The 20,667-nt window shown below is 38.5% G+C and overlaps 1 protein-coding gene across 1 annotated transcript in view; it reads left to right on the top strand.

Moving 5' to 3' along the window:
- The window catches only part of NELL1 (neural EGFL like 1), a 274,747-nt gene that overhangs the window by 85,300 nt on the left and 168,780 nt on the right, over positions 1 to 20,667 (top strand). The window contains exon 12 of the mRNA XM_062494129.1: positions 2,646 to 2,774. Within this exon, the coding sequence (XP_062350113.1) occupies positions 2,646 to 2,774 (129 nt within the window). The remainder of the gene's footprint in view (positions 1 to 2,645; positions 2,775 to 20,667) is intronic.

Below are 20,667 nucleotides of genomic sequence, written 5' to 3'. Positions count from 1 at the left end.
TTTTGAAATTTATTTAAAAAAAGTAAATATTTAAATTTTTAAAATTAAAATTAAAACTAGCATTAAATACAAAATATATATTAAAATAATTTTTTAAATTTTAAATTAATGCTCTTTTAATAGCCTTCTAGCTTGAAAACCTGATGCTGGATGGAGACTGTTCATATTTGAGTTGATAAAGGGAACAAAAGCAATGCAGGTTTTTCCAGATAATTTTTTAAAAAACGGGTGACAATTCTAGTGGCAAAAAATGGATAGGTAGGATAACCATCATATCTGCAGATAAATTTCAAAGGTGGCAAATGAACAAAGAAGAATTCACAGGGCTGTGATATGATACTGAAAATTAATCACTGGCTTGTCTTGGGAAAAAGTGCTGTTAGAGTGGTTGGTCTGGGACCTGGGGCTTGTGATGAGAGTTGATTCTGAGAGGCCATTGATTTGGCTAATTCTGAGTTTTAAATTTCACAAGGTAAAATCACAAGGTAAAATGTTGACTCTGGGATAAAAAGAGCCTAGAAACATAGAAATTTGTTGCAGAAAGTTGTACCAGCACTCTGATAACTAAAACATGCTGAGAAAGATGAAATATTTTTTTAGAGGTTTGGATGAGGGGGAAATAGAACTAAATATGAACAAAATACCCTGAGACAGAGTAACAATCCATGTGATATTTTCATACTGCCTATCTTAATACACTGCTATGTCAGAGGTTCTGACCCAATAATAACCAAATCAAGGTCATACTATATATGAGCTCAAAGGAGAATTATTATTTTAAAGAAGCAGGAAACAGACTAGGATGTTGTAGTCTTAGGGGAAACAGTGGCAAAGAAAATACTATAAAACTTACTGTCTCTTGGATGTTATCTGGAATGCCAGTAGAATAGTAATCCTGTGTGGGGAGCATAAATTAGATGTTGAATTGATAAATTTGAGGAGATGGGTTCCAGTGTTCAGTTTCAATTATATTTATAAACACAAAAATGAGAAGTCAAATACTGTGATTGCATAAATGGCTAAAGGCAGTGTATTGGCACCCTGCTTTACCAGTCTAAAATGTACCTGGGCTTGGCAAGGCTGGGTCTGGAGTACTTGAGTTGTTTTTACCAGACTCTGAAATGTGTAAAGACTAGAAGGGATAACTGAAGTTTTCATTGAGGGAATTGTGGTCTTGTTTTGTTTTGTTTTTCATGAGCTGGGTTACAGTGAAAGGAGGAGCCAACTGAGCACAAGGAAGATACCTTGGTTGTTAATAAAATTAATTTTAAGTTCAAGTGTAGAACTGGAGGTTGATACTGCTAACAAGTGTTAACATTTTAAAAAAATTACCTCAGAACTCGACATTAGATGATCAGACACATAAATTTGGAGTGCACAAAACTGTCACAGCCTGAGTGTTAAACTAGTAGACAGCTAAAGTGTGTATGTAAAAATACATTAAAATAGGATATCAAAGCAAGGGATATGAACACAGACCTGAATCTGGCATTTAGATGTTGGAAGTCCAGGTTCTGTTTTTCTTAGCTGTTTTTAGGGGATGTTAGGAAGTTTATGGTCAGTGATCTAGAACTTGTAGTTTGCTACTCTATGACCAGGCAGTATTGGCAGAAACTGTTCTGGTATTCAGGTAAGCACGAGTTGGAATACCAATAGCTGATGGTATGTCTGGGTTTCTGCTTTCCCTCCTTCCAGGACAGAAAATGGAGACAAAATAGGATTTACCAAAATGACTGCTTATATATCTCAGGCAAATAGAAATTGGCCCTTGGGTGTTAATAGAGACAATCCATAAAACATACAACAGTGGAGGGAGGAAAAAAAAAATCCTGTTGTCAAATTGTGTAAGTTATTTCTTTACTTCCAGTGAAGTGCCTTCAGAGATGAAGTTACAATTACTTTCACTTTAGACTTAAGCAGATAAAGATGTTGACATGTCTCTGAGAAATACTGAAAATCAGAAAGAACTTCAGTGACTTGTACCTTTACAGAAGGATGTAGGAAAGTTCATCCTATGTCTAGAAATGATTGTATGGAATAAAAGAAACTTCACTGAGAAGCTACTTTGGATTTGTTTGAAGGAAAAAGGAGAGATTAATAAAAATCCTTCTCGATAAAACATAATGCATGGAATAATTATAAACTGTAGAAACAATCGAGCTGGTTTTTGATGACAGAATTACAAGTCAGTGTATGAGGTTGCTTTGACTACTGGTACAAATTTGTGCAATGTCTCATTTTTGTCTACTCAAAGCACATGTGGCTATGCATAATAAGAGAATTTTGAGGGCTTTTTTTCTATATTACACTTCATTGTCCTTTTGATGTAAGTTAGCACTGTACTTCCTAACAGAGACTTAATGCTACATGGGTTCAGTAGAACACTAATGAATTGTCATTGTTTCCTGCTTTGGAGTCTTTTCTCCTGAATGAAACTAGTCATGCAAATATCTTTTCAAAGAAAATGGTTTTTCTGAGAATGAATTGATGGAGAAATCTAAAAAGCCTGTGTGCCCCAGCTAGGTTTATAGAGAGAATTTTGAATGTAAAATGCCAAATGTTTTGAGTGTAACAGTCGATGCAAATACCTGAATATCTGATCTAAACACATTTTAAAACCCTGTTGCATGTTCCTTGTATTGTAGGTCATAACTTCTGTGCAGAGGGACACAGATGCGGTGAAAATTCCGAGTGCAAAAACTGGAACACAAAAGCTACTTGTGAATGCAAGAATGGTTATCTCTCTGTCCAAGGGGACTCTGCATATTGCGAAGGTAAGCAAAATATTCCAAGACCCACTCCCTGAGCAACTTACTCAAAAATGTAATATGAAATAAATGGTAGATTAATGAATTTCATGGCAAAGTTCAGTGTCATGGTGGTATCACAGGGACCCTTTCTGTGTTCATAAATGGGGGTGGAAGGTCACACGTGCTGCTGGGCCACCCTGTCTGTGGGCATATTTCATTGCTGCTGTTGTGTCTTTGCACACCGTGGTCATGCTGTCGTGACAGATTTAGTTAAAACACTGTTTTTCAGACAATAGCGCCCACCTTCTAAAATGTTTTTTTAGAGAACTGTGTCTTTATAAGATGCATTAATGTAGGAAGTGGGAATTCTGCAGGCATTTGTGAGCACGGTAAGTGTGGAGGAGTACTGAGGCTCGGATATAAAAATGATGACCTGCAGTCCTTCCTGAAGTACTTCTGTGGGACAGGTGCTTTACTGAAATGGTTTTCCTGTGATACAAAAGAGACCTATTTCTGAGAAGATTGTAGCTGAGGTAGTTCTGTTCATGTGTTATGCCATCACAGGAATGAATGCAGTGAGCTATTAACTCTCCTTTTTGTTTCTCAGTGTTTTCTAGAGCTTGTTATTCATAGCTGTGATGTACTTGTTAAAAAATAAATTAATGATTCAATATATACCACATTCCTTCCTGCCTTTGCATTATGGGTTGGGTTTTTTTAAATACTTTTGTATGCCAGGCTGCAATATTCAATCTTCTGACCATCACAGGAAGTTTTTGAACTTCTCTGTAAAAAAATATTTCCCTAGATTTTTTTTGCAATAGTACTGGTGATGGAAGGGGATGGCATTTTTGACAAGTTAAAATATAGCATAAGAATTGAAATACTGAGGACTAAGGATGAAAGAATAAAATAAGACATGCGTGGATTGTGCTTAAATGATCCTGAATTCATAAAAGGGCTTTTTAGTGTGTGCAAGTGAACAGGATGGCTTTAAATAGCAGTTTGTAAATGTGTTCAGTAATGTGCAGCTTTAAATCTTACGGTATTTAGTCATTTCTCTACAAACAATAATTTGAATGGTCCTTTATATTCACTTTCAGTGACTGGGTAAACAGTTCCCACATGTGTTCTTGAAGGTAGGCAGCAGATGTATTGTGTATGAAAACAGAACAACTGCTTTATACGTACCACAAGGACTTCTTGGACATCAGAAGACAGGTCCTCTATCAGCTATGATACATAATCCAGTATTAGCTGGGGTCTTTTTTGCTCTTTTAAGTAATGACAGTGCTTAGTATTTCTATTTACTTAGACACAGACTGTCCCTTTTCCGTGGAAAAAATTTCAACATCTTGACCCAAGCATTGGAGATATTTGCAGTACATTTGTGGTAGTGATGGTGGAAAAAAAGAGCTTTTTAAAAGAAATTAGCAGGAATTGTAACATACCTGAGTCTGTTGCATAAATTTTTGGGAGGTCAGATTAAATTCCTGATTTCTATGTGTGTGGGTGAAACATGAGGCAGCAGAACAAACAGCTGCTTTTGCTGCCTGTGACTGTGGGATAGAGGAGAGTGTTTTTTTCTGCACTTTATGAAATTATATTATATTTGCTAGAAGGAGTATGGTTCTCTGGAGGTATCACACAAGAGAGGCCCTTGGCTAAGGGGAGCTACAGGCTGACAAATTGATTAGCCAAGAGGTGACTCCTTTCAGCCCTGTGAAGAGCTTCCTTTTACTCCTCAGAACAGCTTTCTGCAAAATTTCTTTTTATGTCTCTTTAACCTTATTCCTCTCATCTATGTGTTTAATCTGCTAAATAGAATAATTTCATAGTTGGCTGTACAATAGTCTCAAATGCAGGATGAAGCTGTGATTTAAACAAATGAGAACAAAGGCATGTATCTGAAGGTACAGTTCAGCAGGAGGTTGAAGTAGTATAGGGGTGGATTTTCTCTTTTATTGTTTTAAATTTCTGTGTGTAAGAATTAAATAGTCAAAACACCTGAGCAACAAATAACTAAACATACAGAACACCTGTGGAAGGAAGGAAGATCTCATGCTTAGCTGTTTCTGAATTTGTCTTTGCTAAGCCTTTAAACTTAAGACATGTAAGATTACTGTTTTCCTTTGAGATGGAAGGTTAAATTACTTCAAACTCATGGTATGTGCTGGTAAATGGCAACCTTAGTTTAAAGAGTACTCCAGATCATTAACTTGAAGCTTTGCAGATTTCTCATCTCTTCCAGTGTACTTGAAGTAGTAGTGCATGTGAATTGTGATGTACAGTATTATTTTACCTTACCTATGCATTTACTGTTATTTCTCCTTGCTCTTACTCACACTTTTATCCTGCTGGAGTTTGGCATAATTTTAATTTTGTAAGATCTCTGAAGTATTGTGCTTGAGTCTGCTCTGCTTTTTCATAAGTATTTGTCTTTTTTTTTTTAAACTTTGCATATTCGTGTTAATAGTACAGTAGAGAAAAGCATTAAAAAGATTCTGACTTTTATCAGAGAATTGGCATCAACAAATTTGTGAAATAAATAATAAAAACCGGAGAGGCTTTCACTATTCATTCTCAGAACTTACTTTTCAAGTGCTTAGAAGCTTCTTATGTCAAGATGTACACATAAGATAACCACTCACTATATGCATTCCGTTTTTGAAATAGCAGATGTATTCAGGGAAGACAGTTTCTGACAGCAAACAAGTAAATGAAGCTTGTGATGAATGAAGGAGATAAGTGGAGATTCTCCGTGTTATATAAAAGCAACGTATTTTACTTAAAAACAGAAAAGCTGGGCTTTTTCTGTTTTTCTGACATTTGGCTGCTTGTCTTGCATATGTAAGGCATAGTTACAGCACTGGTCTTTTGAGAAGAGATGTGTTGAAACATTTATGTTAATCACGTGGTCTGAGGTTTACCTCTAGCTGCGGATACTTGGGCACAGGTGTTGAACCAGTGTCCCTTTATCTCTGTCCCATAGGCATGGGTGAATCCTGGGACTCGTGCAGGTGAGCTGGCCAGGTCCAGGGCCTGTGGGACTCAGACTCTGCAGTTGCAGCAGTGTGTCCTTGCAGCTCTGCCTTCTCAGGACATGGCAGATGGGCACACCTGTGCTGAGCGCTGCAAGTTGCATGTGTGTTAGTGCCACGTGGGGCAGCAGTTCATGGCAAAACCAAGACCGAAATAGGGAATCCCTTTGATGTGTCTGATGCTGATTGTGTGTTGTGTTGCACTGCACATTACAGATGTGTTGTGTTGTGTTGTGTGTGCAGCAGACCTGCAAATCCTTACACACCCAGGTGTACTTCCTCAGAGTTGAAAAACTCTGAAGTTCGTGACTGCTTTGTGAATAATAGGACAGTACTGTGAACTAAGGGACAGAAAAGTGTCAGCACATGGGGAGTCTGAAGCTCAGAGATGATAAAGGAAAATCAAGGCTCATCAGCTGAAAGCCAGGCTTGTTGCTAGCTAGCATGCTGATGCCAACAGGCATCTAACAGGCCATCTTTTCTGGAAAGAATTTCTGCTTTATATTTCACAGTGAAGGGGAAAAGAGCAATATTTCTCTGCCACATTTCAGCTCCCGATTCTGTATTACTTTCTTGGCTTGAAACATTTACAGGCCCTTTCTACCTGCAAAGTCACGTTGGTGCAAAAGTTATTTTTACCTTGTTGCTGTTGAGGTCTGATCCATTGTAAGTACTGCTAAAATCTAAAGTGGGATAGATAGCACAGGACAATTGCGTGCTTCTTCTCACTGACAAGAGTGTATGGAACAAGAAAATCAGTGTTAACCTTAGCCATCCTTTATGCCCCCTAGAAGCATCTCATAGTGGTGGTGCTGTGGCATACCACAAGGTGTCCTGTCATGTTACACAGTATGTGCTCAGCCAGTGTCACCAGTGAATGGTCTGTGGCAACAAGTGTCATATAAGCAAAGATCCATTGACTAAAGTGGACCTGCAAGATGAATATTCTCATTTTATGGCTATATTGTATTCTTTCCCTGTGTACCTAAGTATGGTCTGTTGGATTCTTGTATAACCTGACCCTCCCCTTAATGCTGTTACATCAGCATGAAGAGTGATGAATGAAATACCTTAATATTGGTGAAAATTCATTCAATTTTTGAACTTGACAGAATGCTCTAGATGCACATGTGACTTTCAGAATGAGCATGACTCAGTTGCTCTTTCCCTTCTGTGCTCCAAAAGTGTTATTTAATCTGTTGTTAACAAATTATTGCTCATTTCAAAAAAATGTCATATAAGCACTGAAATGCTAACCAAATTCAGAAAATCTGCCTACTTAGTGCTCTGAGGAAGAGTTATGATAATTTTTCTGGGCTTGCAAGATTTTGGGAAGATGAAATAAAGATGAATGAAAGCTTAGGGAGAAAACTGGGTGCTCATTTTCCACTGAGAATGGATCCAAGCATGCAGCATGGGGGCCTGGCAGAATGTCTGTCTTGTGTGCTTGAAATCTCAGGACTTTGTTGTTAGCTATTATAAAAATAAAACCATATTTAATTTCCTTGTATTTTGCAAGTACATTCCGGACACATGCGGTAGTCTTTATTGCTTTCAGCTTCTTTTCCTTTGAACTTAATACCACATGTTGTCAGGAAATTCTTTACAGAAAAACAGATAGGTAAATATATTGAAAATATCTGTTCTGAAGGTACATTAGTGTAAGTTTTGTTAGAAAATGTTTTCTGAAAGTTGCTTAGGGAATAAAAAAATTACAGCGTTTAGAAGAAGATGGGGTTTTTCCCCATTATTGCAGAAATCAGGAAAAATTAACCTTTTTAGATTAATGATTTAGTTCCAAATGCAAAGACATAACTATCAGCGTGCTTTAGGTGAGGAAATAAAATGGGGCTTCCATCATACAGTGGGGCTTCTGTTGTAGTTTTGAAGATGAGAGAGCTTCATAAAGTTTATCTCTAATATTTAATCCTTTGACTCATCACATTCTATGCATAAATAACTGTTCAGTGTGCAGAACTTTGCTCAAGCCTTTTGAACTGAAAAAGAATAAACCCAGTCCTGCATATGGCCCTCGGAGTAGAAGTCTGCTGGCAATCCACTGAATTTTCACTGGTGTTTTTCTTGCTCTATAAAATAAGGTGAATTTTGTTGAGTTTTTCCCTTGTCCTCTGCGGTGATTTCACTGCAGCTGTTCTAATTTCACCACACTGTGGCTTGGGAGGTGACATCATGTGGTACCATATAAACCTTCTGTGTGTCAGTGATGTACAAGTGTGTTTTTGGATGGTGTCCATTGACTCGGCTTCTGGGTCAGCTTTTAATGGTAATCCTTCTGCTTGCTGTGCTCTCAGAAAATCTGCGTCACAGGATGTCTGTTTCCTGCAGATGTTGTTCCTTGTGCTATGATAATAAGGGGTTGGGACTAGTATTGATGGTGAATGCACTGATTTTTTTTTTTTTCCCCCCCTCTATGTGGAATCCTTAGAAAAGAGGAGGGTAGGAGAAGAATCTGAAAGTGTTGCAGTTAAATCATCATCTCTGTCTCAAAGAAAACATTAATGGCAGCATTTGAGTTGGAGCAGGGTCCTCATGGAGATTTACAGGAAAAAAAGAACCCCAAAACCCCAAACAACTCCTCCGCCTGTCTTTTATAAAAACGTAACTTAATGCCAGATTGCTTTTATAAAAGTTCACATTTTCTTTGAAAGATGCTCGTTAACCTACTTTTTAAGATTTCAGTTACTTAACAGTGTCAAATTTAAACTTGTACTATGTAGGTAATCCTATTTATCAGTGAAAGTCGCTCCTGCTGGTGATATAATACAAATAATACCTTTGTCCTGCCTACTGTTTCCACAGAGACTTTTTGTTTAAAATTATACCCTTAACCATCACATGAACTCAAATTCATCTTTTGTAACATGAGCAAAAGTCAGGCACTTGTCAGTTGGTGTCCTGCCTTTGTGGATGTATGGATTTAAATAAATGAGACTGCAGATTCCTTGTGCTATAAGATGCTAGTGGAGGAGACTGAATTAAAACCAAAGCAGACCCTTTCCCTCTCAAGTTCATTGGATGGTGGGTAATTCAAGGCAGGGATTATATTCTTGACAGAAAGATTTCAAGCAAAATACTAAAATTTTTATACTAAGAAGTTTCAAGGGTTTGTTGGAAGGTGATGTTTGTGCCTTTTATAGTTCTGGATAGATTATTTCTGTTATCAAAGATGCTTTTATATTTACAAGTTAATTAGTTTAAAATGATATTCCAGCTACAGAAACCTGGAAAGTGGAATTACTTGCCATCCCCTGGAGTAACTTCTGTTCTTTTGGTGTAATGTCATGCTGAGATTTATATGAAAATAAATTGTAATTTCTAATAAGGTAACCATATGTTTTGGTGTTGTTGTAATAAAGTGTCATAAATAATTATGGCTCCCAAGGAATTCAGGCTTGCAACTGTCAGTTCTTGTGTTAGTAACTCGCATTTGAACAAATTATAATCACTGCTATTAGAGGAGGAAAAAATTCTTACCCCTTCAGGATGGCAATGATAATCCTGGTCTGAAGCTGTAGAGATTTTGTTCACATGAAGAGATTGGGGATCTTGTGTCCCCGAATCAATAAATGTTCTTACGTGTTAGAGTTGCATTCTTCTGAATTGTACAGGATATAATTTGATAGATGGGTTAATGAAAAACCTGTGCCATGTTGTTGGCCACTAATTGTAGTGGAATCTGACTTAAAAGCCAGCCAGTAGGAGAAAAAAAGGCTATTGCCTGTTTCTTCAGTGTCAGTGTAATTATCTTTTGCACTGTAATGACCCTTTGTTGTGTGCAGAATGGGAGCTTCAGACCAAGTTTATTAGAGAAGCCCTCCTGTTTAGTCAGGAGGTGCAGAAAGAGCCCACTTGCTTTCTGAACTCCTTCTCAGAGAGGAGTCTGGGTGCAGCTGGATCCAGACTTAGTGTTTGACTTGGTCAGAGGTTTGAGTCCAAAGGATTGTGTAGGTGCAATTGAACCTTGTTATAACTTTGTTCCACAGGGTTAAGGATGGCAAACCAGATATATCAAAATAAGTGATTTATTTTGATAATGGTTAGACTAATAGAATTATTTACTACACAGTAAAGGCAGCTGTGATTACTGGTATAATTCACTATTTTTGAAACAGTATCAAAGGAATTATGTTAAAGTTACACTGAAAGCAGTTGTTCATTAGAGATTGATGTTACTCACCCATACCAACGACTGTGGGCACATCTCTTTTGCTCACCCTCCAGGTTGTCCCCACTCAGGAGAGGACTCTGCACCCACTCCAGGGAAGGGTGTGTTAGAAGGCCTCGCCATTAACGAGTGGGATTAGGATTTTATAGTGCAAAGTGACCATCAGTCATGTGTGTCCTGGGCAGCTGTGTCAGTCCAGCATCTCCAGTTATCAGTGCTATCATTGTTGGTTCCTTTATCGGGTACTTTACCAGGTCTGCCACATCTTCACCTCCCTGTCAGGGGGTTGAACTTTGGGGTTGATGAGTCAGGCTGGTTTCAGTATTATTCAAAAGCAGCAAGAGACCCCTTCTCCTTCCACCACAGACAGCTCTGTAAATAGCTCACTGTTCCAGCTGTTTTACCCCCACTCCAGGCAGAGTATCCCGTGTCACCTTTACAGCAAATTGTCCCCATGGCTGCTCCAGCAGTGAAAGAGGGAGAAATCCATGCAATCAGTGGGGTTATGCATGTCCTTCACCCCATCAGCCAAAAGCGTTTTTGCTGGTCTTTACTCATTAAACCCTTCTATTGATCCTGATATTTCCTAAATTCTTTTTTCAAATTATGGTACAGTATAGCTCATGTCACATTCCTGCTGGCATCAGTGAAAAAGGGAAACATTTGAAAGAGTTTTTGGTGGAATTCTGGTGGTTTAAACCAGATAAGCACTTGCATCAAACATTTGGCAGCAAGGGAAAGAAAAAAACCAGCGCTGTTCATCTAGTGATGATCACAGTTTCGCTTGTGTTTGAGCTGGACTGAAAAATACTGAGAAATGTTTGTATATAATGAGGAGGTTTTGCTTGGGCTTGGATGGAAGCCACTTTCCAATACTTTTATACAAATTGGTAAAAACTGTTTGCCTAGCTCTCAAAACCTAAGGGTTGAGGTGCTGAAATCCTGTCTTTATAAAAATCAGGAGCATAACTGGGATAGTTAAAAAAGTGGCATGTGTGCATGTACGTGTTTATGTATATACAGGGAATGGAGTTTTCACTTTGCAGCACAACAGCCTTTGGTCACCTGGGATCTGACAGCTGCATCTCCCTCCGGGCCTGTGAAGTTCCAAAGAGAGTTGGCATAGAAAACCTCCAGTTAACTTCCAACCTAATTTTTTTTCTGATTCTGTCACCTGCATCAAGAGCACTGGAGGGTCACTTACGATGGTGTTGAGTCTCTGTGATTACTTTTTGCAGTGCTTGGGTTTGCAGAGAGGGCAATTATTTTGCACTGTTTAATGAGAAAAAGAGAATGTCTTTAAATGCTGGCGCTTAACATTTTTTTCCAGCTACTTTGAAGAAACTTGATGTGTGGATTTGGTGTTCAATCTGCCTCCCTGATACTTTTAAAGAATCATCTGGGGCTGTGGAATCCCTTTTCCAAATGGAAATTCTCAAAGCCAGTTTACAGATAACACATTGGGTTGGGCTTGATTCTGACTGTGTAAAACTGCATGTTGTCAATGATGTCATCTGCCTGCTTCAAAACCTGTGCTGGCAATAGTAGAGCAACAGATCTGTTTTTGAGGCTGCCTAAATATGGCATGGGTGGGTCAGAAGAGGGTAACAAAGGCACTTGTAACAAGTGCACAAATGCAGGCTCTATTACAGACTGAAAAGAACACCTTCCACCTCCCTCAATTTTGAGAACGTAAAGAAAAAAACTGATTTGCTGGAGAAAGCCATGCAAAGGATGTGGAAGACTCTGATCTAAGGCTACAGAATATAGAAACCAGAGGTAACAGATGCAGTGAAGTGAGTGTAGAAAATCACTTGGTTCAGGTTTGTATATAGATGTTAGGGATCTTGGGGGAAAAAGTAGCATTAAACTCCTCAGGAGCTGTTCTCATTGCCATGGTGTCTCAAAGAAATCTTTTAAAAAATGCTTTAAAGCAGCTTCAGCTGCTTGGGTTCGAGTGTGTCTGAGGCTCTGGTGCTTCCTGAGGAGATGCTGAGCCAGAAGTGGGTAGTGACCCTGGGGACACTGACTGACACTTTGCCTGGCTGTGAAGCCACAGCACCCTGTCCTGGGAGAAGGTAACAGATGGGGCCAGTGACACCTTTACAGAGAAGTTGAAAATGCAAGGTGAAGGCTTTGGGGAGCCAGGAGACTTAGAGTGCCCAGGCTCTGTAATATAAGTCAAAATACAGCAGCTTTGCTGCGTCCAGAAAAGGACATTAGCAGATGTTCTGTGTTGACCAGTTATATCATTTAGTCTTAAAGGATTTACTCTACCCAAAGTTAGTTGCAGATGAAAACCAAAAAGGTCAACAAACCAAACAATCACTCCTTTTCCCCCACAACTGCTGTGGATTTTTTGTTTTTGAAACTAAGGAAGGAAATGAGGATTTTGACCTTCAGTAGAAAAAACCCCAATAAGGAAAACACCAAAACCAAATGGAAGACATAATAACTTGGCTTATTAAAAAAATATTTTTCAAGTTATTTTAGTAGCAAATCCATCTTTCCCTTGGTGATAGCATAGCTGGAGGTTGCTCCAGTAAATATTAGCTATTGTCTTTTCCCTTATGTGAATATATTTTGTTTTCAGTAAAAGGTAAACAAAAGTGGTTCTAAAACTACAAGGGTTTCTAAACCCATGACTAATGTCAGTTTATACTGACACATTTTCCCCTGCAAGATTTAGTAAGGGAGTTACTGATTTGGTTCTGGGTATTCAAAGTTAATGTGCATGTGAAAAACAAAGCACAGAAGTTAAGAAATTATTGGAAAAGACAATATTGATAACTTCAGGGTTTGCTACTTGGTTTGCTCTCTACTCTTTTTTTACTATTTCAGCATTTATATTTTTCATCCTTGACCAGCATTTCTCCTTATGGCTTCTGTTCAGATAATTTGGAGTTGAGTTGTATGCTGATGGTACAGGCTATGTCTGTATGAAGTGAAGTCTATTCTGAGTTTATGAAAAGCCACTGAGCTTTTGACATTATCCAGATGTAGCAGGAATACACTGGCATATAACAATTTTAATGTGTTTAGACAATTTTAGACAACAAATTTAACATATATAGGCATACTGCTTTTATGTATTTGTATCAAGTTTTATTTTCAAATATTTAGTTACTTTTTTTTTTTTCAATGCAGTTTGTGTATGGAAACACTTATAGATTTATTTAAGCAAAACAACATTTATTGTGTTGCAAGAGGAGATGTATTTGAATTGAAAGTAAAAAGAAAGGCTATTTTTTCCTACTTGCATCATTCTAGTAAGAGGAAAAATCTGGGCCCACTTGTATGTGAGATCTGTGTCTTTAGTGGTGCTTATCTGGGCAGGTTTGTCTGGTTTGGTTTACTGCCTGGAAACTGGGATAATAGTGGTAGCAGCATCCTTTTTGTTTTGCCAGGGTATTATGGAGTTTACTGGATGCAGGTACTTTATAAGGAACAGCACAATAATACCACACAATCAGCTGAAGTAAGTTAAGAAAAGTAATCAAACTGCTTACATAGCAAGAAATAGGTTGTTGGGGTTTTTTCAGTTTTATTTTCTAAATGTTATTTTATTTTCTAAATGTTATTCACAACTGAGGGCAGACATTCTGTAAAATATTCATGTAAATATTTAATTTTTTGAAATAATTCCTCTTAGTCTGTAAGATTTTTGACAGACAAATCAATTAACTAGGTAGCTGCCTCTTAAAAAAAAAAATCGCAAAAATATATTTTTCTAATGCCTCTACCCCTGTTTAATGATCTGCTTCTGTGCACCTGTATCTTTTTGGAGGCTGGTAACAAAATTATAAAAAAGTTAGAGTGAGACTTTGATTTAAATAATTAAAATCAAATCAAATGGATGTACAGCATCCACAAAGGTAATCCTTATATTGATGTTAGTTTCTTGTTGATTTGCTGACTCTTATAATAGTTCAAGTATTCAGTGGTTTTTTTTTTGTGGGTTTTTTTTTTTTTTTTTTTTTTTTTTTTTTTTTCCCCAAGGAAGACACCTTCTCATTTTTCCAGTTGGTGTATCTGTTCTTCATGTCTAAAGTGTAAATTTCAAAATACCTCTTGGGTGTTCCCTAGAAAATTTTTCAGAGTCTGTCCTTATCACTTTCTTTTAAATTTTAATTTTCATTTCTAAATTAGAATCTTAGTTTTCCTTCCTGCTATGGCTATATTCTGATTAATTGCATTATATTAACCTTATTTTTTATTGCTTCTGTGGAAGATGTTTGCAGTGTTTGTATCTTGTGTTTTTTGTATCTTGTCCTGAACTCACTTGCTGAGGCTGTATATGCCTTATATGCATGAGGCATGTAACATGTCCCTGTAGGGATCACTGTGTGTAATAGTAGAAAATTATTTTCTCTCCACTTAAGGGCTTAATAAAGCGCTTGAAAATAGTTGGCATAAAACTGACAATGCAAAAATGCAAATTCCTTTCTGTCTCTCATCTTCCTTAGGATTGTTTACTTCTCATTTTGGTTTATTTTGTTTCCTTAATTCTTACGACTCATATATTCCCTTCAAGCTTTCACCAGAGGCTGTCTCTGCACATCTTGGTGGCTATTAGTGCTGAGATGATTCTACGACTACACAGTAACATCTTCGGGTTTGAATGTGAGTTAGCATTAGCTCAGAGACGTGCTGTGTTTTGCAAAAAACAGAGAACATCCGCCTGCCAAAGAGCGTGCTTTGAAAAATCCCTGTGTGCCTTGGTGCTGGCTCTAGGTTGAGGTGTAGGTGCTTTCCTGGGGCAGCAGAATTCCACGGGGCAGGGTGGCCACCTGCTCCCTGTGCTGGTGCCAGCGCTCAGTGTCTACTGGTGCTTCTGCTTCCCAGGGAGGAGCTCATGGAGCTGGACCTGCTCTTGTGGTAGGTGTTCAAGGAGCAGCTGGTGCCATTCCCACTTGTTGTGTTCCCTCAGGAGAAGATCACTGAAGGTTTTGTTTCCCGAACTTTTGAGTCCCCCCCTATCCAAAAGGGGAGTAAAACACAGTTTTCTGCAGAGTTGGTTCGGTGCTCCCCAGTGGCAGGACTGTGTTGTTAGTTGGCGTATATGAAGATGTCATGGCAGCCCGAGTTTGTTGCTGATGCATTCCTGCCTTCAGGAATAAGAATGATCCTGATTAGTTTTCCTCCAGAAAACTCTTTCTTACCGCTAGAATATGGACATTGTTTTCCAGTGGGAGTTTCTTAGGCAAGAGGAATTTTGCAGCACTTTCATAGATTTGTGTTGTCGCTCAGCTGATAAAATGGAAAACTGGGCAGGCCTGTGGGAAGATCAAAGATCATTGTTAAAAACTGGAATCTGTGTAACCAATTGGGCTGGTTCAGTCTCCCTCCTAAGTCGTGGGAGGGCCAGGTTCATGCATGTGAGCTATTATTTGGTTAAACACTTTGTTTCATTGGAATTATATAATGTCTGTTTAAGGACCAGTGTTCTGATCATGAAACATTTCCTCCATTTACTTAGGCACAAATGACATTTACCTTTGAAGGTCAGGCCTTCTGCTCTGTTCTGGAGGTTTTTTTAACTCATTACCCCTTTGGTGACTTTATTTGCTTTTCAACTTTGAGTCTAGTTAGCTCAATCAGTGCTGTTGTGAAAAGGTCAGTGGCAATCTGAAGTGCATCCAGTTTGTGGAAGAAAGTAAGGCACAATTTTCAGTTGTTCTTGTCTATGGAAATCAATTCAGAGCCTGACACTGCCACTGTGCATGGTTTTCATCTGATGATTTTCTGTACAAACAATAATATCAAATTTGGCTAAAACATGGCCTGCCTTGTCACCTTGTCAAGCTGATGCTTGACAACACTGGAACTGCAGTGTACTGATGTCCTTCTTAGCAATTAAAACCTTTCTAATTTTGCATAAAAGGCTACAGAGCACTGACTATTATGAAAATGTAGAGCTTTTACCTGACACTGTTGTGGTTGTTAGAAGTACCTAAGTTTGTGTTTTGGTTACATCAGGAAATTGTCAGCTCAGTCTGAGAGCTACCAGATTGTGCCAGTTGTTTCTTGGTTAGTATTGGCATAATTGGATATTCAATAATGTGCAGCAGGTGATGAATTTGGAGGTAAGCTGAACCATCCTCTCTCATTAAATGTTTGGAGACAAATGAGTTTCAGTTTCAGATGAATAGAATTTTTTTCCTTATTTAACACAATATAAATAACTGGAGCTTGATACAGCTTGGAACATCTATTTTGCAATTCACATAAATCTTGAAATGAATTAATGAGGAACATGAAAAAGAGGACTGCATCTTGGACACGGGAATCTAATCAATGTGTATTCCCCTGAGCTGTATCTGTTTTGTGCTGGGTTCCCATTGATTTTGTAAACAGTTCAGTGTTAGCCATAATCCCCTTTGAATATAAATCATTCCCTGGTAGTTCCTCCTGTATTTTAATTAAATCTGAACTGACTGGCTTGAGAACTCTTCCTTCAATATTACTACTAAACCAGGTAAATTGTCCCTTATTTTCTTCACAGCCTTATTCTGACCCCTGTGGAATCTGTAGGCATAAAGGCATATAGAATTCTCAAGAAGAACCAGTGAAGCTTAGAAAACCTGATACAGCCAGAAGGTGCCCAAATTAGAAACCACAAGAAAATCAGAAATCTTGGGGAAAAACCAACTGATTTTGTAGTAATTGATTTTCTTTATTTGAATTTGTCTGAGTTCCTATTACAGGTGAAAGCACCTTATCCTTCAGAAGAAAAAGGAGACTTAAATCTTCCTTCTGGGACTGTAGAGTTGGGACAGGGGCATTATGCACTCAGTCTGGTTTAACCATACAGGGGTCATGAGCTGTCTTTTCTATTTTCAAATGAATTAGTTGGAAAAAATATTTGGGAGGAAAAATTTTGGTTGATTGGTACAATTTCCTGTTTTCAGTCTTGGAACAGACTGAACAGACCAATTTCGATACCCAACAGACTTGGGTATCGAAATTCTTTCTGAAGTGAAGATTGAGTTTTGAGTCCTTTAAATAGCTGACCAACCCTTTTCTGCCCACCCCAAACATTCTAAATCCACATATGCATAGATATAAGGCAAGAGCTTGTCAGCTGGAGTTTACTATTTCACTATGTATGGGTTGTCTAAGACAGCAGCTGGACTTGGTGATCTTAAAGGTCTTTCCCTGTTTAAATGATTCTATGATTAATATTTAACCATTGAGGTTGGCTTGAATGACATGTGAATAGTGAGATGTAAGGATGAGGATAAATGATAGTCTGATCATTGTTCTTCACAGTTTGTGTTGTGCATTTCCATTTTATGACTACAAGTATCTCTCACCAAGTTTCCTGTGTTTCCCCAATCACGTTTTTACCTTGGTAAAAGAATGAGTGATGTTTATTCATTACCTGGTAGCCACTTTGTTGTGATTAGGAGCAATTTTGGAGGATGTTAATAACGTGAAGGGTACCACAAAAGTGTTCTAAACTTTAATTTTATGAGGAGCTTGTTAATGGAAAGAAGCATCGTCCATCGCTCTGTGTGTGCTCATACATATTTATACACGAGTGTATTTTAGATGTTAGCTACATCTGTACCTTTAGGCTGTTGTTTAGTCTGTTGTAATCATGTTGAAATAATTAAAACATCAGAGGAACAAGCAAACACTACCTTATTTTAGTGCAGCGGGGCTTATGATGCTTGACACACAGAAGTGATTAATTCGCATAGAAGTAATTAATTTTTTGCATGAAAAGCATACAATAGAAGTGCTGTCAAAACTGCACTAGCCCAACTGTGCATTGAGCAGGCAGTAAGTGCACTTGAACTGTATGCCATGTACTGATACAGGACATATTTGGATTTTTTTGTTTATTCCTTTCTGGTGATTTGTTGTACTAAGAGGCTGCATTATTTGAAGAAAGCCTGGTTACTCATGCATGGCTCACTAAATTCTCATTTACTGTAAATACTTTCTTTCCTTTCAAAAGGTGCCAGTCCTGTTTTTTCCTAAATGTCTCATCAAATTTGATGCGAACTCCAGGCTCTCACTGTGGGGTTGATTCTTTTTACTTGTTTGGAGAGGTTAGCTATGTGGACTCTCCATCACTTTTTACCTTTTCAATAGGCTTCTTGATTTTTCACTGAGATTTCTGAACACTTTGCTGTCTCCTTGTGATCAGAATATGTTTTCTTTGAAGGTTAGAATAGCAGTTTCAGTTACTGGCATTAGAACTAGAAGTGAATAATTAAATATTCTGATTTCAGCTGTGCCTGCCTTGCTGCCTGTAGGTCAGTGTGGTGTGAGAGACAAAGAGCTGTTTGCAAGTGGTCTAAACAGAATATGGATACTTTCCTGAGCCTTTTATATTTTTTTCCCGTTATCTGTGCATTGACATTATTTTTCCAGCATCTTCTTGTTCAAAGTTACTGAAAAGGCTTCCTCTTCTCCCCAGCTGGGAGGATGGGCTCCTTAAATTCCACTTGCAGTGGGAGCAGAGCTCAGTGTGGGCCCACAGAAGCAGCAGCTGATTGCTGGGGGGCAGCACTGCTGGGTTGCCACAGTTCCCCACATGCTGGATTCCAGAAATGTGTCTCCCAGGGTAGCAGAAGTCAGCTTCACAAAGCAGGAATGATCCAGAGACTGGTCCATTGCCATAGGGGCAGGAGCAGTGCTCACAGACAAAAATCCTATCTCAGATGTTTGCAAAGTAGGTCAAGTAGATTGTATGTTCTCACGAAAGAAAACTATACTTAAGGGTATAAATGGCCACTACAGACATTAAGCAGTGACAAAAAAATTAAGCAAACTCTCCATGAACATGACTCTTACAAGTCAGTAAGGCAGACTTGAATGAAGTTACCTGAGATTTATTATGGCACTTTAAATGAGAGTAATCTTCACATCTCAGGTGACAGCCTGGGTCATTTAATGTTGGTTTGAACTTACAGACTGCTTCTGAGGTCAGGATTTTTTTTTTTTTTAATGGGGAGTGCATTATACAAGGAGAAATTATTAATACCGTAAGAGGATGTGTCTAATGACAGCTTTCTGATAGGGCAGTTGGAATTAAATAATTCTCATTTATGTTTTATATTCCTTCCCCTGTGTTATTCCAGTGTTTTGAAACATGTGGGTCTGGATTTTTAAAAACACCCCAAACTTCTGCAGAAGTGTTTTTAGGATTCTCAGCTAAGCAATCTCTGTTTCTCAAGGGGATGAAGGGGCTCACAGCCCCCTTAGGACAAAGTTTTTTGCATCCTGTAGAAGTTTGCAGTGTAGTTTAGTAAGAATATACTGTATGAAGAAGACAAAATAGTTAAGTGTTTCTTGTGTACAAAAGTGTTTCAGCAAGGTATGAAGGCAAGCAGAGTGAAAAGAAAATGCACAGCTCTCTTGTTAGAAACGAGCTGTCCATTCTTCTCTGCCTTGGTGGGTGTCTTGACCATTGGCCTTACAAAGGAAATCTGTCTCCTGATGGATCCCTTTCGTGAGCAACCTTCAGATGCTTCATACTTCACCTGCAGATGAGTCTGCTCTGATTGTTGGGATGGCGGCCAGGGAGATGTCAGTGTGAATCCCCTAAACTGGAGGAGTGATCTGGATACTCAGTGTCAGTGTGAATCCCCTAAACTGGAGGAGTGATCTGGATACTCAGTGTCAGTGTGAATCCCCTAAACTGGAGGAGTGATCTGGGTGCTCAGTGTGTCTGGACACATTTAATGGTTGGGCTGTTGCACAAAGGGAGGAAGCCATTTCTTTCTTTCTCTGTTGTCTAGTGAAACTAGCAGGAAAAAAAAAAGAGAGGTTGTTTCCTTTTGTGAAAGAGAGGATCAATCCCTAAAGATGCTTCAGCACTTAATCTCTAATTTAAATCCTGAGATCCTCCTTACTTTAGTGGGTGTTTTAAGGGCTTAAGCAGGAATTAGGAGCCTACATGCTTTGGCCCTTTGTGCCTGTCTTCTCAAGAAAATGTGAGGTGGAGGTGTCTCCCTGTCTATGGAGCAAGACCTCTAAGTTGGAGGAGAGGTGAGTTTTGAGCTAAACTCTTTCTATTGCATTTTTTTGTCAGCTAACATGGGCAGGTTTCTGCTCAGCAGGCTCACTGATGTGAACCTCATGCTGTGGATTGCCCTGCTCTTACACGTGGACCCTCGACATCTACCTCAGGGTTATAGATTTTGGTTGAGGAGCCAGACACCTGTATATTTTAGGGAGCTAGTAATAGTTATGTGAAAGTTTTGCCCTCTAAAATTGCTGTTTGGACCCAAGCTTTTATGTCTACAGTTATGTTGGTTGACTAAATTTTAATATTTGGAAAATCTGTGTTCATTGTCCTTCTTAGTACCAGAAGGTGTAAACTTTTAATAATTATTTAAAGATAGCACAGTGTGTCACTCTTGCCCAGTTCAGAAGGAAGAACAAAATGTTGGTATTACCCTAGGGAAGTAAGTGCCTATATCTTTAAAGGTGGGGAAGCCATGATGAAGCGAGCCAAGCCTTTGCTGAGATATTATCTGAACAATCCAGCTGTAAGATTTCATGAATGTACCTATCAGTACATTCAATAGATGTGATTTCTGTTTGTGTTTATATTATAGGCTGGTGTGCAAACTGTTTTCTCCATATGAGAGATGAATGCACTTGAGACTAGTGCTAATTCAACATCTTAAATTAGGTGCACAATGTAAGGTCCTGATAAAGTTACATCATA

Source organism: Cinclus cinclus, chromosome 6 (assembly GCF_963662255.1).
Source record: "Cinclus cinclus chromosome 6, bCinCin1.1, whole genome shotgun sequence".
NCBI lineage: Eukaryota > Metazoa > Chordata > Aves > Passeriformes > Cinclidae > Cinclus > Cinclus cinclus.
The sequence above is the reverse complement of the archived record's forward strand: the minus strand, read 5'-3'. Positions and strand labels throughout refer to the sequence as shown.